The sequence below is a fragment of the Rutidosis leptorrhynchoides genome, chromosome 9, assembly GCF_046630445.1.
Source record: "Rutidosis leptorrhynchoides isolate AG116_Rl617_1_P2 chromosome 9, CSIRO_AGI_Rlap_v1, whole genome shotgun sequence".
Lineage (NCBI taxonomy): Eukaryota > Viridiplantae > Streptophyta > Magnoliopsida > Asterales > Asteraceae > Rutidosis > Rutidosis leptorrhynchoides.
The window spans coordinates 53,789,645-53,812,683 of NC_092341.1; the positions used below are offsets into that span (position 1 = coordinate 53,789,645).

Consider the following 23,039-nt stretch of genomic DNA (forward strand, 5'->3'; position numbering starts at 1 on the left):
AAATAGAAACAACAATAGCAGTGGTTTGCGATGTATTTGTAGGTAGGTGGCTGAGTAGGTGGTGGTTATACATGGTTCACGAAAAATATATAGAGAGAGTGTAGAGAGAGAGAGAGTGAGATCGGTTATGGTGGTTCAATAATTGTTCCGGTTGTTAAAATAACAAGAGGTAGTAGCAAGAATTCGGTGATGGTGATGAGCTTGTGGTGTTCTTGGTAGTGTTGCATAATGACCGGAAAAAAATAGGGTGTTTTATTGTCAAGCGGTTGAAAAAAAAATAAACACCCAGGTGGTGTCGGTGGTTGATGGTTGAGGTGATGGTGTTCATGTTAGTGTTGGTGGTTGATGAGAGTGTTGGCTCGTTTGGTTGTAGGATTCAAGACTCTATCTAACTATATGCATATTACGTAACATACATATATATTCACACAATTACAGTACCTAATAATAATAATAATATAATAATTGTAATAATTAATAATAATTATAATAAAATAATGAAATCAAATTACATGTGGAGAAACTGGAAAAGGAAATAGTACGTCAGAGTGGAGATATTGTACAGATTATGCGAATGTAAGAAACCAATCACCAACAGTAACTCAATTTGAAATAGTAAAGCAGTCAGTACTCTCGCTTTTATCTACCGGCAGTTTTCACGGACTGTGTATCGTGCGAAATTAGTGGCGGATAAAAGTGTTCAGAAAAATCCCATATTTTTAAATTAACTATATTTATTTATTTTGCTCATTATGGTATAAAATTTGATCATTAATTATTAAATAAATTTTACATTAATTATTCACTCCCAATCCCAAGTAAAATATAAAAAGTTTTAAAATTTAATAAATAGCTCCTAAATACATTTTTACTAAGCCTATAATTTATAAAACCCATTTTCGAATCACCGTTTATTTTAAAATCAAATAGGTTCCTTTTTAACTCGTTTACTATCTATATACTCTTTAAATAATAATTATAATATATTATTATTATTTTTCAACATTGATTATAACAATTACAATATATAATATTTCTTTTTATAATATACATATATATTTATTTATATATATATATATATATATATATATATATATATATATATATATTTAATTATACACATATCTATATATTATATATTAAATTAATAATATTAAATATATTGATATTATTTTATATATTTATTTCCAACAATTAAATCATATATTATTTCAAATAATAATTCAAATAAAATTATATATATATCTATTTACAATTTAGTTGTTCGTGAATCATTCAGGAGTAGTCAAAGCTCAAATGATATTACGAATATAGTTTACAACTTTGTTACACAACATTATTGACTTTGCTTATCGTGTGGAAGTAATATAAAGATTAAGTTTAAATTTGTTCGGAAATTTCCGGGTCGTCACATCAAGGATCAGAACGGGATGGAGAATATTGACGAATGTTTTAAAATATGAATTGAGGGGGAAAGAATAGAAGGTGTGAGTTATAAGGAAACAAAGGGGGTGGATTTATAGAAAAAAATATCCGACAGAGCAATCAAAAATAGATGATCGCAATTAAAATGAATCATAATTTCCTTAATTATCGAAGAATCAAATCTTATTAAGAAGATTTTCTCCAAATCTCTTGAACTCTGGAAATCAACCCATCTACGTCAAAAGATATAACGAAACTCACTTTTCTCATTTCATTTATTTTATGATAACTTCACATAAACGGATTGTTTATCCCATATCACTCAATGATGATGAAATTCTATTTATCAACTCATATTTGACATAAAAACATTCTTATTGTTACCCATGACGACCTCTATCAAATTTTGGGGACGAAATTTCTTTAACAGGTAGGTACTGTGAAGACCCGGAAATTTTCGACCAAATTTAAACTTTATCTTTATATTATTTTGACACGATAAGAAAAATTTGTTAAGTTAAATCTCAAGGATTTTAAACTATGTTCATACATTCATTTAACCTCGACCAAATCCCGACGATTCACAAACCATTTTTGGATATGAATATGTATATATATATATGTATATATAATAACTTGAGAATATTAACAAAGTATTAAACGTATAATACTTCACATGAACATATTTGTTTCAATATGTTTATCGATAAAATTAGAAGATAATATCAAATGATTGAATTATCAGATACATTGAATGATGATTACGAGTCTCTATTGTGAGGTCCACTTTGATTTAGGAAAACCTTTCCATTTTAACGATATTCAGAAAATAATGATAAAGTGATTTTCAAGTAAGGACAACGTGTCCATTAACTAGAGTTAGTCAAGAGGTTAGTGAATATTCTTGTTTAATTTTCAAAAGCATGCTTTGCAGTGATTGATTCGTGTCCCTTGGGAACTTAATTATTTAGTTTTCATAATATTAAGAACATTATTTGATATAATAACTTCTATTATTAAAACGAGTTTAAAGTATAAACGTTACGTGTTATAATATTTTCTAAATCAAATTAAAACGAACCTTGAAATATAGTTAGTTTTGAAAAACTAAATATTATATAGATATTTCTAATATATATAAATTTATATTTCCAAATGAATATATATATAAATATTTTACAAGGTGATAAAATATAATATTATTTAGTCGTAAAACGATTGATTTAAAATAATATGTTTGATAATCATCGAGCCATTGATTTATAGAAGCAAATGACCACAACACTCGTATATATAAGTTACAATTTTTATAAAATAATTTATCAATGATTAAGTCTAATTTTTGATAAAGGTACACATCACGAAATATAAAGTACAGGTTTTCTAAGCGTACGAAACTTCGTTTGAAAAACTGGAACCGAGTCATAAACCATTTTCCAACGTACGTCTCAATGGAACAAATTTTACAATTTAACTACGTACGTAAATATAATATTATATATAATAAATTATATAAATTAAATATATATAAAAACTGTCGGCACCAAAAATTTAGTGCATATGAGCTGTAAAAGAGAGCCATGCGATCGCATGGCATCTCCTCACAATAGCCATGCGATCGCATGGTGAGGAGGGAGTGGCCAAGTCCATAAATACTCGAACGTTTTCTCATTCTGATTCAGTTTTCATACCACTCAATCTATATATATATATATATATATATATATATTATTAATCTTATTATTATTAGTATTAGTATTATTAGGAGCGATATTAGTAGTATTATACATAAAATACTACGACGAGGTTCTGCCCGTGTGTTTTCAAAATGAATTTTTCGAGTAGGATAGAGCTAAGGAAATATTGGGTTATGGCTATGGAGGTTATGGGTAATGTTCGAGGGTATGCTCGTGAAGTCAAACTAGTGTTTATCGTCTCCGTTGCGTCTACGTACTTTCCTGTAATATTGAATCTCAATATTGATATGTGAGCACTCATAACTTAACTTTTATATATTGATAGTGTATCCCTGACTAGTGCTCGAGTATATATGTTTATGCATGCTTGTATGTTTAATTTTGTCATTAAATAGCTTATGATAGATTATGAATTTGTTACATATGCAATTGAGATAAGGTATATGATATGCATGTCGTTGGAAAGCTGGCGAAAAATTAATAACTTTTCATTTAGATATCGAATAGTTTCGATGAACGGATTAAAAGTTATAGTCAATTGAATTATCTATAATTTTAATGTATTATTGTTAAAATGGTTATCGTTATCGTTATCGTTATCGTTATCGTTATTGTCGTTATAATCATTATTATTATTATTATTATCTAATAATCAATATTATTATTATTATTATTATTATTATTATTTTTAAAATAATTAATATTTTTATAAAAACTATCATTTTATTATTTTATTCGTCAATATTATTATTAAAAGTATCACTAATATTAAAACCATCATTTTTAATAGAAATATCATTGTTATTATAAAATATCATTAGTGTTATCATTTTAGTATTATTATTATTTAAAATTATTATTTTGAATATAATTATTATTTTTATATAAAATATTATTATTAAGGTTAATATTAAAAAGTATTGCTATCATTAAGATGGTCATGATTAGAATTATCATTTTATTATAATCATTAGTAAATATATAAATATTGTTATTTTATTAGTAGAATAATAATAATTATTATTACAAAATAATACAACTTTCACTTATTATTATTATCGATATTATTTTATCAAATCAATATGTGATACAAAGATATTATTACTACATGTAATACAATTACATTAATAATACATATCACTATAGTTTTACGATATTAATTAAATTTCATAAATTATATCACTTAAGATATATAAAAGTATATTTTTAGCATTGATAAATTTTAATATAAATTTTTTTAAAATAAATTTTTATTTATAAATGACTTGTATTATTTTTACTCTAATAAAAACTAATAAATGTATTTAAATATATAAAACGACTATTTAAGTTTTATAATAAACATGAATAAGATTTTGTAAATCATCTTGGATCAAATTGACTTTTGTTGACTTTTGCATATCGATCTCGAGCATTAGAATTGTGGTACACTATGACCTGACCTAAATTGTTAGATAGTTATTGACCAACATATATATATATATATATATATATATATATATATATATATATATATATATATATATATATATATATATATATATATATATATATATATACTTAATATAGGTTCGTGAATCCGAGGCCAACCTTGCACTTGTTCAATGACGTCATATGTATTTTTACTACGAAATACAGTATTGTGAGTTTCATTTGCTCCCTTTTTAAATGCTTTTGCAATATATATTTTTGGGACTGAGAATACATGCGTAGCTTTTATAACTGTTTTACGAAATAGACACAAGTAATCGAAACTACATTCTATGGTTGAATTATCGAAATCGAATATGCCCCTTTTTTAGTCTGGTAATCTAAGAATTAGGGAACAGACACCCTAATTGATACGAATTCTAAAGATAGATCTATGGGCACTAACAAGCTCCAGTCAGAGAATTTGAACTACTTTAGTACTTTGATTTTATCATGTCCGAAGGGAGTCCCGGAATGATGGAGATATTCTATATGCATCTTGTTAAGGTCGATTACCAGGTGTTCAATCCATATGAATGATTTTTGTCTCTATGTATGGGACGTATATTTATGAGAAATGGAAATGAAAATCTTGTGGTCTATTAAAGTTATGGAAATGATCGATTATGAAAAACTAATGAACTCACCAACCTTTTGGTTGACACTTTAAAGCATGTTTATTCTCAGGATTGAAAGAAATCTTCCGCTGTGCATTTGCTCAATTTAAAGATATTACTTGGAGTCATTCATGGCATATTTCAAAAGACGTTGCATTCAAGTCGTTGAGTTCAGTAAAGATTATGATTAAGTAAATGACAGATTAGATCAATTATAGTTGGATATTAAGAAATGGTATGCATGCATGTCAACTTTCGATGTAATGAAAGTTTGTCTTTTAAAACGAATGCAATGTTTGTAAAATGTATCATATAGAGGTCAAATACCTCGCAATGTAATCATATGTTATTGTATTCGTTCTTATGGATTAGGACGGGTCTTTACAACTGGAGCCGTCAAGTCACTGGTTACTTTTACCTTAAAACAATAAGAAATCTATATATATCACAACAGACATGCCACATACAATATAACAAACAAATCACTGGAGCATAGCAAACATGTCACATGGAACAAGTTTTCTAAATCACCAAAAGTCCCTCCAATTTCATGAAATGTCCCGTTCATATCGATTATAAATGTTTCATATTAATTGATCTATTTGCGAGGTTTTGACCTCTATATGAGACCTTTTTCAAAGACTGCATTCGTTTTTAAAACAAACCATAACCTTTATTTTATCGACAAGGTTAAAAGGACACCACCTAGATTATCAAGAAATGATAATCTAAAAATATCACACTTACACACGACCAATACATATTGGTTTACAATATTAATATGTTACAACAAAATAAATCTCGAATGCAGTTTTAAACGATATTTTACAAGCATGCTGACACCAAATCGTGTCCATATTTTAGCATGCAACAGCGAAAGCTCTTAATAATTACCTGAGAATAAACATGCTTTAAACGTCAACAAAAATGTTGGTGAGTTATAGGTTTAACCTATATATATTAAATTGTAATAATAGACCACAAGATTTCATATTTCAATATACATCCCATACATAGAGATAAAAATCATTCATATGGTGAACACCTGGTAACCGACATTAACTAGATGCATATAAAATATCCCCATCATTCCGGGACACCCATCGGACATGATAAATTTCGAAGAACTAAAGCATTCCAAATTCCAGAATGGGGTTTGTTAAGCCCATCGATCTATCTTTAGGATTCGCGTCAATTAAGGGTGCACTAATTCTCAAAATTAGTGATGTTCCCTAATTCTTAGATTACCAAGCTAAAAGGGGCATATTCGGCTTCGATCCATTCAACCATATAATGTAGTTTCATTTACTTGTGTCTATTTCGTAAAACAGTTATAAAAATAGTGCATGTATTCTCAGTCCCAAAAATATATATTGCAAAAACATTTAAAAAAGGAAGCAAATGAAACTCACTTTCACAGATTTTTCTTTCGTCGGAAATAAGACTTGGCCACTGGTCGATTCACGAACCTATAACAATATGTACATATACATCAAAGTATGATCGAAATATATTCACAACATTTTTTATTACGTTTTAATTATTTAAGTTTATTAAGTCAGCTGTCCTCGTTAGTAATACTAAAACTAGTTGTCCACAGTTAGATGTACAGAAATAAATCAATATATATTATCTTGAATCAATCCACGACCCAGTGTATACACGTCTCAGGCTAGATCACAACTCAAAATATACATATTTTTGGAATCAACCTCAACCCTGTATAGCTAACTCAAGCATTACTGCATATAGAGTGTCTATGGTTGTTCCAAATAATATATATACATGGGTCGATATGATATGTCAAAACATTGTATACGTGTCTATGGAATCCCAAGATTACATAATATGTTAAAATACATGTATAATACAATATAAGTTAGCTAGGATATGATTAATATAGATTTGTTACCAATTTTCACGTAGCTACAAGAAGCAAAATTATCCAATCTTGTTTTACCCATAACTTCTTCGTTTTAAATCCGTTTTGAGTGATTCAAGTTGCTATGGTTTCATATTGAACTTAAGTTTATGAATATAAACAGAAAAAGTATAAGTTTATAGTCAGAAATACAGGTTACAAGTCAATATTATAAGAGGTAGTCATTTCAGTCGAAAGAACGACGTCTTGATGACCATTTTGAAAAACATACTTCCACTTTGAGTTTAACCATGATTTTTGGATATAGTTTCATGTTCATAATAAAAATCATTTTTCCATAAGAACAACTTTTAAATCAAAGTTTATCATAGTTTTAAATTAACTAACCCAAAACAGGCCGCGGTGTTACTACGACGGCGTATGTCCGTTTTTACGGTGTTCTTCGTGTTTTCAGGTTTTAAATCATTAAGTTAGCATATCATATAGATATAGAACATGTGTTTATTTGATTTTAAAAGTCAAGTTAGAAGGATTAACTTTTGTTTGCGAACAAGTTTAGAATTAACTAAACTATGTTCTAGTGATTACAAGTTTAAACCTTCGAATAAGATAGTTTTATATAGATGAATCGAATGATGTTATGAACATCATTACTACCTCAAGTTTTGTGGATAAACCTACTGGAAATGAGAAAAATAGATCTAGCTTTAAAGGATCCTTGGATGGCTTGAAAGTTCTTGAAGTAGAATCATGACACGAAAACAAGTTCAAGTAAGATTTCTACTCGAAATAAGATAGTTATAGTTATATAAATCGAACCAAAGTTTGAATATGAGTATTAAATTGGATTAGAAAGATATCTTACTGAAAATAACAAGGATTTCTTGAGTTTGGATGATCACTAAAAATGGATTTGCAAGATTGGAAGTGAGCTAGCAAACTTGAAAGTGTTCTTGATGTGTTCTTGAATGATCTTCCTATAATGATTACTAAGTTGATTCTTGAAGTAGTTTATGAAGAGATTGAATATTATTTTGCTGAATTGAGAGTGTTCTTGAGTAATATGTGTTTAGAGAGAGTTAGAATGAAGATTGAGATGGAAAATGAATTGATATATATGCATATACATACATACGTGATATATAGATATATATGATATGTATTGATTTGTTTCTAGCATAAATATCAAGGTAGAAGTTAAATGATACATCCCCACATGTTGTTAACTCTAATATGGCTGCTAAGAGTGACTGATTAAGTGTGTATATACCAATAGTAAATACATCTAAAAGCTGTGTATTGTACGAGTACGAATACGGATGGATACGAGTAAAATTGTTGACGAAAACGAATGAGAATGTAATTGTGACCAACTTTGATAAGTAGAAGTACTTTGATAGGTGTCTTGAAGCCTTCCAAAAGTGTATTAATACATCTTAATACACTACATATGTAAGCATTTAACTGAGTAGTTAAGTCATCGTTAGTCGTTACATGTAAGTGTTGTTTCGGAACCTTTAAGTTAACGATTTTGTTAAATGTAATTGATCCATTGTTATTACACTTAAATGAGATGTTAAATTATTATGTTAACATATTAACATGATGTATTAATAAATCTTAATATCATATATATACAGTTAAATGTTTATAACGATAATCGTTACATATATGTCTCGTTTCGAAATCCTTAAGTTAGTAGTCTTGTTTTTACATATGTAGTTCATTGTTAATACACTTAATGACATGTTTACTTATCATTTATCATGATTAAACTTAGTGTATCAATAACTTAATATGATTCATATGTATTTAGTAAGACGTTGTTATAACGATAATCGTTATCTATATCGTTTCGAGTTTCTTAATTCAATAAACTCATTGTTATGTATATCACTCATTGTTAATATACCTAGTGAGATACTTAATTATCATAATATCATGTTAACTATATATATATATATATATATATATATATATATATATATATATATATATATATATATATATATATATATATATATATATACATACATATATATGTCATCATATAGTTTTTACAAGTTTTAACGTTCGTGAATCGCCGGTCAACTTGGGTGGTCAATTGTCTACACGAAACTCATTTCAATTAATCAATTTTTAATAAGTTTGATTGCTTAACATGTTGGAAATATTTAATCATGTAAAATATCAATTTCATTTAGTATATAAGAACATGGAAAAGTTAGGGTCACTACATTTCACTTATGGTGATTAAAATCTCTAAACCATCAATTACTTCAACCTTTAAGGAAAAAGTAATCATGTCATAATTAATCTCAGTGAATCCCTACTGACTACAAGCACAATCAAGTAGTTGTTCAAAATCAAACAGTATATTTATAATGTAACAATTGATCAAAACGTACCTTCGAAAGTAGGAGAACCCTTTTCTCTTTTGCTCAGCAGACGATGTAGACGATCTCCCAGTTGATCCCACACCCGCCCCTGCCCCTGACTGAAATGTCCCGTTCATATAGATTATAAACGTTCCATATTAATTGATTTCGTTGCGAGGTTTTGACCTCTATATGAGACGATTTTCAAAGACTGCATTCGATTTTAAAATAAACCATAACCTTTAAAATATTACGACGATTATCAAATAATGATAATCTAAAATATAGTATTTTCACACGACCATTATATAATGGTTTACAATAATATTACACAACAATATATGTCTTCGAATGCAGTTTTTAAACAATATTATACAAGCATGCTGACTCCAACTCTTATCCATAAATTAGCATGCAACATCAAAAGCTCTTAATAATCACCTGAAAATAAACATGCTTTAAACGTCAACAAAAATATTGGTGAGTTATAGGTTTAACCTATATATTTATCAATTCGTAATAATAGACCACAAGATTTCATACTTCCATTTCTCATAAACAACATGCAATCTGCATAAAAATTATTCATATGATGAACACCTGGTAACCGACATTAACAAATGCATCTAGAATATCCCCAATATATAGGTACACTCATCTCTATATAAAATCGAAGTACTAAAGTATCCATAACATGGATGGGGTTCGTTAGGCCCATATATCTATCTTCAGGATTCGCGTCAATTTGGGGGTCTGTTCCCAAATTCTTAGGCTACCAAACTTTTTAAAGGGTGATATCCGGTATAATGATTCAATCATAGAATATAGTTTCAAGTACTTGTGTCTATTTTGTAAAACATTTATAAAATTGTATGTATTCTCATCCCAAAAATATAAGATTTTAAAAGTGAGACTATAACTCACTTTCACAGATTTTTCCTTCGTCGGAAATAAGACTTGGCCACAGGTCGATTCACGAACCTATAACAAATATATACATATATATAAAAGTATGATCGAAATATATTTACAATATGTTTTGTTATGTTTTTAACGATTTAAGTTTGTTAAGTTAGCAGTCCAACGTTAGTAATCTACAACTAGTTGTCCACAGTTAGATGTACAGAAATAAATCGATATATATTATCTCGAATCAATCCAAGACCAAGTGTATACAAGTTTCAGGCTAGATCACAACTCAAAGTATATATATTATTTTGGAATCAACCTCAACCCGGTATAGCTAACTCAAGCATTACTGCATATAGAGTGTCTATGGTTGTTCCCAAATAATATATATAGATGGGTCGATATGATATGTCAACACATTGTATACGTGTCTATGGTATCCCAAGATTACATAATATATGTTAGAGTACATGTATAATACAATATAAGTTAGTTAAGTTATGATTTGTATAGATTTGTTACAAATTTCACGTAGCTACAACAAGCAAAATTATCCAATCTTGTTTTACCCATAACTTCTTCGTTTTAAATCCGTTTTGAGTGATTCAAGTTGCTATGGTTTCATAATGAACTGAAATTTATGAAACTAAACAGAAAAAGTATAATTTTATAGTCAGAAATACAGGTTACAAGTCAATATTGTAAGAGGTAGTCATTTCAGTCGAAAGAACGACGTCTTGATGACTGTTTTGGAAAACATACTTCCACTTTGAGTTTAACCATGATTTTTGGATATAGTTTCATATTCATAATAAAAATAATTTTCTCATAAGAACAACTTTTAAATCAAAGTTTATCATAGTTTTTAATTATCTAACCCAAAACAGCCCCCGGTTTTACTATGACGGAGTATGTCCGGTTTTACAGTGTTCTTCGTGTTTCCAGGTTTTAAATTATTAAGTTAGCATATCATATAGATATAGAACATGTGTTTAGTTGATTTTAAAAGTTAAGTTAGAGGGATTAACTTTGTTTGCGAACAAGTTTAGAATTAACTAAACTATGTTCTAGTGATTACAAGTTATAATCTTCGAATAAGATAGTTTTTTATATATGAATCGAATGATGTTATGAACATCGTTACTACCTCAAGTTTAGTAGGTAAACCTACTGGAATTGATAAGAAATGATCTAGCTTCAAAGGATCTTGGATGGCTTGAAAGTTCTTGAAGTAGAATTATGACACGAAAACAAGTTCAAGTAAGATTATCACTCGAATTTAGATAGTTTATAGTTATAGAAATCGAATCAAAGTTTGGATATGAATATTACCTTGAATAAGAAAGATAACCTACTGTAAATAACAAAGGTTTCTTGATCTTAGATGATTACTTGGAATGGATTTGCAAGATTGAAAGTAAACTAGCAAACTTGAAAGGATTTTTGAAGTGTTCTTGAAGTGTTCTTCCTATGATGATTATAGCTTGATTCTTGAAGTAATTTTTGATGAAGATGATGATTAGTTTACTGGAAATTTCATTCCTAAGAGTGTATGTATGTGTGTGTGTGCGTGTTTAGAGAGAATTAGAAAGAGAATTGGAAGTGAAATGGATTGAGTGGTGAGTGGTGAATGGTGAGTGGTGAGTGGGGTTAAAAGGAGTCTAGTTAGTTTACTAGTTAATGGTAGAAGTTAAATTTGATTAGTCATGCATGACATAATCAAGAGTGGAATCCCATGCTAGTTCCTATTGGTATATACCCATAGTAAGTACGTCTAGAAGTTGTGTATAATACGGGTACGAATACTAAATGACTACGAGTAGAATTGTTGATGAAATGAATGAGAACGTAATTGTAAGCATTTTTATTAAGTAGAAGTACTTTGATATGTGTCTTGAAGTCTTTCAAAAGTGTACTAATACATCTTAATACATTACATGTTTATTCATTTTAACTGAGTCGTTAAGTCATCGTTAGTCGTTACATGTAAGTGTGGTTTTTGAAAGCTTTAAGTTAACGGTCTCATTTAATGTTGTTGAAAGCTTTAATTCAAATTTTATCACATTTTTAATAAAGCGAAATTAACCCAAACAAAAAAAATTACAAGCTGACCTGGCAGCTCGACCCCAGCCAGGGGCTCTGCCCCTTGGACCCCGCCAGGGGACGCAACCCCTCGGACCCAGCTATCGGGGGCGCTGCCCCCGAACCCCCGTCATAATTACGATAAGTTCAAACAAGTGTGCACTCCACACTTTCCTAAACTTGTTCGATATTTATCAAGGTTATTTTGGTTAACAAATTAATCCCATTACACTTAAATCATATTGGTGACACAAATCACCAACAATGAATATATCTTAATATGATACATATGTATTTAGTAAGGCGTTGCTATAATGATATTCGTTATATATATCGTTTCGAGTTTCATAATTCAATAGCATCATTTTATGTATATAACTCATTGTTAATATACCTAGTGAGATACTTACTTTTCATAATATCATGTTAGCTATATACATATCCATATATATATCATCATATAGTTTTTACAAGTTTTAACATTCGTGAATTGCCGGTCAACTTGGGTGGTCAATTGTCTATATAAAGCTCATTTCAAATAATCAAGTCTTAACAAGTTTGATTGCTTACCATATTGAAAACATTTAATCATGTAAAATCAATTTCATTAATATATAATCATAGGATAATCATGGAAAAGTTCGGGTAACTACACTGACCCCACTTCAACACTAGATCTTTTTGCATACAGACATTGCCTCGATTGATGGCCTCCTAAATGACAATTCCAACAAACACCCTCTGTATACGAACAAACTTGAGAATCATGCCCTATTATCCCACAACGAAGACACCGTCGTGTCACTACCGAACATTTTCTAATATGAGAACTTTTACACTGTCTACACCACTTTTTCGGTTTAGCTCCTACACTAGATTCACCTTGGAAGGTTTGTTCCTTTTTCTTTTCCTTATTACTATTCTTGTTTTTCTTAGCTGTTATCTTCAGTTTACCTTTCTTCTTTTTCTGGTTGCTACTTTCAAATTTTTCTTCACTTTTATCGGTTTCATTTATCACTGGAGTCTGGAACGAACAAATCGTATCTCTAACCATAGTTCCGTGTCCCGGAGATAACATACTTAAAAACTGTTGAGTATGAGATAATTCACTTGTCACCGGATTATTTAGAACTGAATATGGACAGGCTGTGGAGGGTTGGTTTGGGTAGAAAAATGGGTCTGGAGGTAACTGTGGTACAAATCCCCAAGGTACAGACATATAAGGTAGCACTGGAAAACCTGAAGATGTATTTCTGTTATTGGCTCCCACCGCAACTGGAACAGATGACACTTGCTGTTGTTCCATATCAATCATTTTGCCTCGTAACTCTTGAACTTCATCCTGTAATTGCTGAATATACCGATCCTTATCTTGTGCAGTAGTTGGATACGATGCTCCAAGTTGATTAGACACAGCAACAAAATCATTATGCAATGCTCCAACATCTCTCGAGGTCATAGGGGCTTCATCGGGGTTTGATTGATAAGCCATACCTGTTTTATCACAACATCTCACACAAAAGCTTAGTAGATAATTCGTTAATACCTATCACTAACCATAATTATCAAATCACATGGCACCTACATTCACTTATCCCTTTCCCCCACTTGTATGTTTGACACAACTCGTGGTTTGGGAACATGCCACTCACGTGTACATGCTGCCAAACCTATGCTCTGATACCAAGTTTTAACACCCTTGTTTTTTTTAAATACACAACGGACGTTATTACATATATTAATCACATATGAAGTCATATTACACAAAATTACCGGTGTTACTTAATTACAGACCATATTATAAAAATCGTATACATAAAACATCAGAGTCACACTGTGTCAAACATCTTCAGTCGCCCTGCGATACCCACCAAAAGCGGCTAATACACACCTGCAGGGCAAAACACTGTGAGGGAGTTAGCATAATGCTAAGTGAATGGCAATATCTAGGTTGACATCACTACAAGCCTCAAGTATAGCTTAAAGGCACTGGTCACTAGTCACTTAAAGCCATAAACAAGAGGATCGGCAACCCATAGCTGATCAAGCTAGAATATACCGATAGTCCACACTACTGAGTCACTGGTATAGTCTTCCAGACGTGACGCACTCGTCATTCACACTATACCACTAATCAGTAACACCTGGAACCAATACTATCACCCGACACCAAGGTAAATAGGATTGACCTCTTACGTCGGGAACACCATCGACATTATGTCGGAATTCACCCTCGACGTTAGCACTGGGTGCGCACATAATCACATACGGTCACAACACTAGTTACACACTTATTACACAGTCTTAAACATAGGCATGGCACGGATCACTATACTTGTCACTGTATAATCACATCCATAAAGATAATCTCACTCACCGATACCAGCACAACTCAGTGATCTAATGTTACTGAGTCTTCACTTCCACTTTGTCACCTAAAAACAATACGCACAAGTTAGTAAATCGTATTTCACTTACTAACTTCACAATAACGTCAAAATCACTTTACACAATACAAGCGATACATGTTATTTCATACACAACATCATACGAAGTATGTATGTATGTATGTATGTATATATATATATATATATATATATATATATATATATTACATATGTATATAATACACACATATATATATACACACTCTTACACACACACGCACACGCATATATATATATATATATATATATATATATATATATATATATATACACATACCCGTATATATATTCGTACATAATAATTCGCATACTAATGCCTATATGTATATATCCACATGCCACACCTATATACATAAAATTCATACACAATCATATAATAATTATGTACATAATCTCACATGTATATTCAAGTCGTTATAACGATGCACTGAATATAATAAAGAATGGGTCAATGGTCAAAACGGGTGATCGCGTAAATCCATCTATATATACATACACACTTGTATATTTAATACCAATAAACGGGTCATGGAATAATGGGCAAACAATTCACAACACATTTATGCACCCATATATATATATACATGCTTACATATTCACATAAATCCAACTATCGAGTCAAGGTTAAAATGGGCGAAACCTCATCACTCATAAATTAACATGAACGGGTCGGGGTCCGAATGAGCAAATCGAACCCTCGCATGTACTAAAAACAACAAACACCACAACCGTCCGCCAACCGCCACCGCTGGCCGCCTGCTGCAGTAGCAGCGGCAGCCGCCAGAAACAGCAACAGCAGCAGTCGTAGTTGCTGCCCTCGACAGAAACAGAATAGCAGCAGCGGCAATAAAACAAACAACCACCACTGCCAACCGCCAGCCACCGGCCACCGGCTGCCGCCGGCAGCCATGGTAGCAGCGGTCAGCTGTCTAGAAACAGCAGTGGCAGCAACAAAGTTGCTGCCCCATTTCGGGTCACCAAATTTCGGGTTGTCCTTGCTATTTTGCCCAATTCCAAACTCACAATAAGCCTAAACATGTTATATGTTAAGAATCAAACACTAAAACACAAATTACAACAAGGATTGAACAAGAATCAAGTCCCAATTGCAAATTATAACTTTTATTTTAAAACCCTAAGTTTCAAGAATTTAAGCACAAGATTAAGAAAACAAACCTTATAAAATCGATCATAAATACACAAGAATGAATTTAGGGCTTGCAATTTATCAAAATCTACTGGAAATTAATAAGAAAAGGGGCGGTCTATCTAATTAAATGGGTATTAAACCCATACTTAATAATGCATGGGTATTTATCTGTTATCAGATATCTTTCGTATCCGATTCGGTAAACCAAAGGATGTCATAAATAAATAATAAACCCTGTTTCGGGACCCTGGTCATAAAACAGACCCAACTGACTAATAAAATTACATAAATATTTCATTAAAATACACTTTAAACTCTTAACGGGCAAAACGGTAAATTTCACCTAGGTCCGAATTCAAGATGTTACAGGTTCGGGTCACCCATCGGCACTCCTTCCACAAAAGCCTCCACTTGGCAACCAATCATTGAAAAATTCGATAAACGTTTCTCCGACTGGAAAGCGAAATCCATATCTTTTGGTGGTCGCTTAACCTTAATCAAATCGGTCCTCACTAGCATCCCTTTATACTACTTTTCCCTATTTCATGCACCCATTAAAATAATTAACACACTCGAAACAAAACGAAGGAAATTTTTTTGGGGTGGGGCGGAAGCGGATAACAAAATTAACTGGATTAAATGGGAACACATCCTCTTACCTTATGAAAAAGGCGGGTTAAACATCGGGTCCTTAATTTGCAAAAACATATCTCTACTCTGCAAATGGTGGTGGAGATTCTTTAATGAAAAAAATGCACTTTGGGTTAAAATTATATCGAGCATTTACGGGGAGGGGGGGGGGGGGTTTCTACTAACGTTTTCTCAAGAAATGTTGCAGGTCGTACAATTTGGAATGAAATCATCAAAGCAGGGAAAACTGCGGACAGCTACGGAGCAAACTTCACAAATTCAATTTCCAAAAATATCGGAAATGGCTCAAACACCAAATTTTGGCATGACAACTGGTGCGGCACAGAAAAATTTTGTAATCAATTTCGAAGATTATTCATGCTTGAATCAAACAAAAACGTCACGGTTGCGGAAAGACTCAAGATAATCAACTCAACAACAACTACTTCATGGAATTGGTCCCGTACACCCAACGGTAGATGCCTCACCGAATTAACAGAACTAAATCACCTTATAGAAACAATCAGTCTCTCAGATAAGCCTGATACCTGGAAATGGAATCTTGACCAATCCGGCATATTTACAACAAAAGCATTAGCCACCATCCTCGACAACCTAAAACTTGATACACCATCTTCTACCTTTAAGACACCTAGAAATAAACTCTTACACCAAAAAATTAACATCTTCATTTGGAGAGTTCTATACGGGAGAATCCCGACGCGCGTAGAACTCGACAAAAGAGGTGTTGATCTCGACTCAATTCTTTGCCCACTATGCAACCTACACACAGAGTCTATTGAACACATACTATTTCAATGCACGCTTTCAACATCTATCTGGAATTCAATCCTACAATGGTGGAACCTCCCCGTAGACACCTTCACCAATCTCCGTGACATAATCTTAAGTGATCAGTCCCTCACTACGCAACAAAATGGTTTCAACATTTGGCTAGCCGTTAAATGGGCATCCACTTACATCATCTGGAAATACAGGAATCTTAAGGCTTTCGGCAAAAAAGAATGGTGCATCGCCACAATTTTATCTGAAATCCAAACACAATCATTCGCATGGATATCCAAAAGACACAAAAAATCAACGGTTATGTGGCATCAATGGCTAATCAATCCCGTCTCATATATCTCCTCGAATCATCAAAGATCCGGCATTGGTTAATTGTAACATGTCCTTTATATAGTCCTAGTCGTTAGATCATTCTTGACTTGGTTGTCCATTTTCACTTGGTTAAATGGGGAGCGTCAACCGACTTTGTCATCGCAAGTGCGGTACTGTCTGGTTGCCTCTTCCCAGCTTGATGTCTCAAGTCCTGGGGTGTCTATGGCCTCCTCGTTCATGAATGTGTATAGTTTTCATATTCGGACTCATTAAATTGTATAGTTATAGGGCTTTGTAACTCCCCGATATATGAATAAAAGTTTTTTGCTTGCTTTTCAAAAAAAAAAAAAAAAAAAAAAAAAACAGGTTCGGGTCCAGGATTGCCTTGATCTGGCCCAAACCAAGCCTGATGACATTCCTGTTAGCAACATAGATCTCACAAGTTCTCAAATTTAGTTCTCAATTAGTGAAGTGTTTACCGTGCCTTCTTTGCGGGTAAAAGCTTCACACCGCTAAAAATATTATTATTATAATTATATGTAAAATACTAAATGTTTGTCATTGTTTACATTATGCTGACACAAAAACAATATCGTTAATGTAAAATAGCAATTTGAAAAACATTAACATAGTGAAAATAATACATAATATGTATAAACAGATATAAACAATTTATAACAACCTTAAAAACGAAAAAGTTTACAAAATACCTAGTCTTAAAAAAAAAGTAGTTTTTTATGAATATCATTGTTTGATCCTCATAATTTTTTGAGAGGAAGCGCTGTTCTAACAATCATTTTATGTGAGAAAATTCAGTAATAGATATCGTTGGTCTAAGTTTGTTTTCTTATATTTACATTATAGAGAATTTGTATTTAATCTCTTATTTTGTTAAGTTTTCAGTTTTTCAATAAATATAGTGAAACTCATGTATATTGTAATAAACGTTTTTATGACTGAAAAAATCTGTTTTGATACTATGTACCAGTGTTGCAAAAGTCGGCCGACTTGGCCGACGCGTCAAAGTCGGTCCAAGTCGGTCAAAGTCGGTCCAAGTCGGTCAAAGTCGGTCCAAGTCGGTCAAAGTCGGTCAACGTCTGTCAAACTTTTTTTTATTTTTTTTTGTAATAGTGTTAATAATTGTTAATTGTTCATGTTTATAGTAAATATAGTTTATATTTTAAGATTCGATCTATATAATATTATATATAAATATATATTTAATAAAACTATTTTAAAAAGTCAACGTTAGTCAACGCCCGTTGCGTCCGACATGTCGTTTTTTAAGCTTGGCCGATGCATCTCCGACTCGCGTCTTTTACAACCTTGCTATGTACTCCGTAAGTTGATAATAATAAATAAAATAAAAAAAAGTCGAATAGAAATTTTTTTTGCATGTAAAAGGAGAGAAAATGAAATAGAATGAATGATTCCCTTGTTGAGAGGGAGGTTCCAGATTTGAAGATTGTGGTGGGACAGAAGAAGAGATCTGATTTAAATAATGATTACTCTCAAAACTGTTTCATATCTTCCTGTCACTTTTATACTATTAAACAACTAAATCTTTTAAAGTGTCTCAGTATATGATTCTGTCTATAACTTAATTTACGTCTCAAAAAGTTTAGTATATTTATATTTATACTCCATATATTTATTTAATTTTAATTTTAATAATAATAATAATAATAAAATTCAGATATTTGACTTTAAGAATATAATAATCTAAATACGGAGTATTTGTTTTCGATTTGACTTGCAAGTATTTTAATAGTGTAAAAATTCATAAAACTTATACCTTATCTTGAAAAAGAGAGAATAATCACAAATGTTTCTTCTATTGAGCTGGTTTCCCCCTTTGAAACCACGAAAATTATTTAAATCGATTTTTTTTTACTTTGACTTCTACTTACATTGTTTGATCAATATCATTCAAAAAGCTATAATGTAAAAAGTGTATAATTCAGTTTTTATACTATTTATAGTGGAGTCCTTTTCACTATAAAATTTGTATCTTTATTCGTGTTAGAAAATATGGATTGCTCAATAGAATAATGTCACCGGACTGAAACTAGAATCGTGGAATACTTTCTCAATAAAGTATTTCGCCCCTATTGGTCTTGGGTTGCATGAAATCAATATTGAGATAAGACTAGTTCAACAATCTTTTCTAGATCAAGAAAAGTTGCTCTTGCAAAAGTATAATGTAGAGAATGTTTATTAGTATGTTGAGAGTGTAAGAGAATAAAAATCTGAACCTTTTCTAAAATAAAGAAGTGTTTTATTAATAGTTGATCAAAAGGTGTGAATGAACAGTCACAACTTTTCATATGTAACCATAATGAAATGGTACAATATTTGGGAACTAACACCACTTATTTGGTGTCTGCACATGCGTATTTAATGTTTAAAACCGTCCCAACTGACCAGAAAATGATAAGCAACGTTTTGGACCAACATGCCTTTTGGTTCAAAAAGGCACATGTTCACTGTCCACGTTGTAGGTCGCGTCGTGCCTCAAGGGGCCGTGCCGCGCCTCAGTGCTTGCTCCAATACCCGAAACAACAAAATGCACTGATCCAAAAACACGTTGTGGTCCGCGACGCGCCCTAAGTTGTAATTGTGGATCTGTCAATTTTAGCACTATTTTGGTCATCCAAGCTCAACTATACAATAAGTGATTATTCAAACCTTTTACGAATGTGCATTCCACACTTCTCAGATTCGTGTAGAGTATTAAACAATCACTTTCACTCTCAACCAAGTAATCCACTAACATAAAACATTGATTATGTTGGATCACACTAAAATCACCAACAATTCATGTAATACTCTGTATATATTAATTTAAATTATTTTATTAGTAAGGGTACTTCTGAAATTACCACTTTAAACTAAAATTATGCATTAATCCTTATATACTTGGAGAGGGCCGAAATTTGATCGTTTAGCTTTTAAAATTGTGCCGTTCTTCCTAAAACGATGACCTATTGCATTATCTAATATGCTAAACATTACTATTATTTATCTAATATGCTAAAAGGGCAGTTTTTTTTTTCAAATCTTCAACATCTAATATGCTAAAAGGGAAGTTTTTTTTTTTTTTTTTTTTCATTTTCCTTTTTGTTTTTTTATTTGTTTTGTTTTTTTTTTGTTTTTTTTTGTTTTTTTTTTTTTTTTGGTAATTTATTTGTATTATATCACTTTGCGTTTGATAAAAGGTTTGTACGAATTCTCAATTTGCATAATGTTAAATTTATATAGCGAAACTATGTACTGTTGCATTTGATTTTCTAACTTGACGACTACAAACTTTTATAAGATATTTTCTTTTTTACTTTTCATCTATTTAATACTCCATCCGTCCCAGATTAATTGTCCCCAGACAAAAAACACACAGTTTTAGGAAATCCCACTAACTTTATTTCTCCACCAATGAAATATCTTCTCTCTCCATATCCACCAATGAAATATCTCCTTTCCTTTCTATTTATGGAAGTAGACAATTAATTTGGGACATCCCAAAATGGAATACTGGACAATAATTTAGGGACGGAGGGAGTATGATATTATATGCTAACTGTTGAATCGAATATTATTTTCCCGTTAAGTTCACCATGAGTGAAATAGTCTAATGATAAATATATAGTCTTGTGAGAATTGTTGATACGTATATTTTAAATTATAAACTATTACAATTATATTTAACATGTATGCTGATATCATCTATTATTGTAAATAATTTCCGCAACAACACACGGTAGTACCTTTCCTCGTTATATTTAATACAATGTATGTTATAAATAAATATTAATTATATTTTCTATTTTGAACAATATTAATATTAATACTTAAGGTAAGTTATGGGAATCTAAGCTTAGTTTATTCGTAAATTCAAGCTAGTATCATTATTTTGGTGTTACATTTTCTAGAGATTATGATAATAAAAAGCTCAAGAAAAACTAAACTAATTGACCTAGTAATATAATAACCTTTAAACTTATCTAACGAGAAATTACATAATTACTCTTAAATAAATATTTACAAGGTATGGAGTACATTTTATAGTCTTTTTAAACAATTAACAGCTATAAGTTCTTTACTCTAACTATTTGATCAATACTTATAAGAAATAATAAGTTTCAATTTTCAGTATCAATTGCTAGCATCTTTGCTCTCCTTTAGCATGGATTAACAATGTTGCCAGTATTGATTGCTAGAATCTTTACTCCATTTATGGTGGCCTAAAACGTTTCTTCCTCTGCGATAAGATTCCTTGTTATTTTTTTTAGCTAAATACACAGACTTCTAAGCATTTATATATTAAAAAAAAAACTCCTCAATTCTAGCCGCTTATGTTCTCATAGGACGCGAAATAGGATCATCACCATATAACTCGTAAATTTGAGGTTGAACCCGATCATTTGAGAGTCGATGGTTTAATTATCACCAACTTTATCACTTTATCCCTCATCCCGGTCAACATGTACTTTTCTACCAATCGAGATAAGAGCGTACCATTTCGGTTTGTCTTACAAGAACTCCCACGCATCTTTAAAGTCTCAATGTTTCATGTAATGTGCTTGATAGATTCCCCCAACTCCATCATAAACATCTTTTACGTTTCGACAGCTGCACCTTAGATTATGGTTTTCTTCATTGTAGATGGCGATGAAGTCAAGTCGAAGTCTAGATTGGCAATTGTGGCTTTTGCATTCGAATCTTTATCTTAATCTTAGTTAGAATTGGGATGCGACCTTAGCATCGTATCTTTTGTAAATTTTCGTGTTCTTTCGTGGCTGGGCATCTTTTGCCAATGTGCATGAATTGTTTCTAGTGTATTAATCTGATCGTGATTTTTCATATACAGTATATAATATTTGTTTGCTTTTCTAAAACAAGATGACGATGAAATCTTTGCACGGTCGATCTAGATATTTCCATTTACACGATAATTGATTGTCTCCTCGAACCCATCTGAATATGTTGTTGTTGGTCTTTTCATGTATTGTAGCCGATAAAGTCCTTAACTTTTGGAAGTTTCATTTTCTTGAATCATCAGATACGCCGATCCAACACTTCGCCAACCATACTTCTTCATTTGACGACCAAATCCTTTTGTTGCATAGTTCTCTCCCAACACCTTTTCCTTTTTCCGATGCCTTTTTATGATGCCTTTTTATTCTGAAGCACCACCAACTTCCTTGGTTGTAAGGTTGAAAATGATTTTATTGGC

General features: G+C 31.3%; 1 protein-coding gene across 1 annotated transcript; it reads left to right on the top strand.

Annotated features, from left to right (window-relative positions):
* Nucleotides 1-17,065: 17,065 nt before the first annotated feature.
* LOC139868063 (uncharacterized) lies at nt 17,066-17,866 on the top strand. The gene has a single exon (XM_071856401.1). It carries the CDS (start codon nt 17,066-17,068, stop codon nt 17,864-17,866), a length of 801 nt encoding a protein of 266 aa, XP_071712502.1.
* The last annotated feature ends 5,173 nt before the right edge of the window (nt 17,867-23,039 follow it).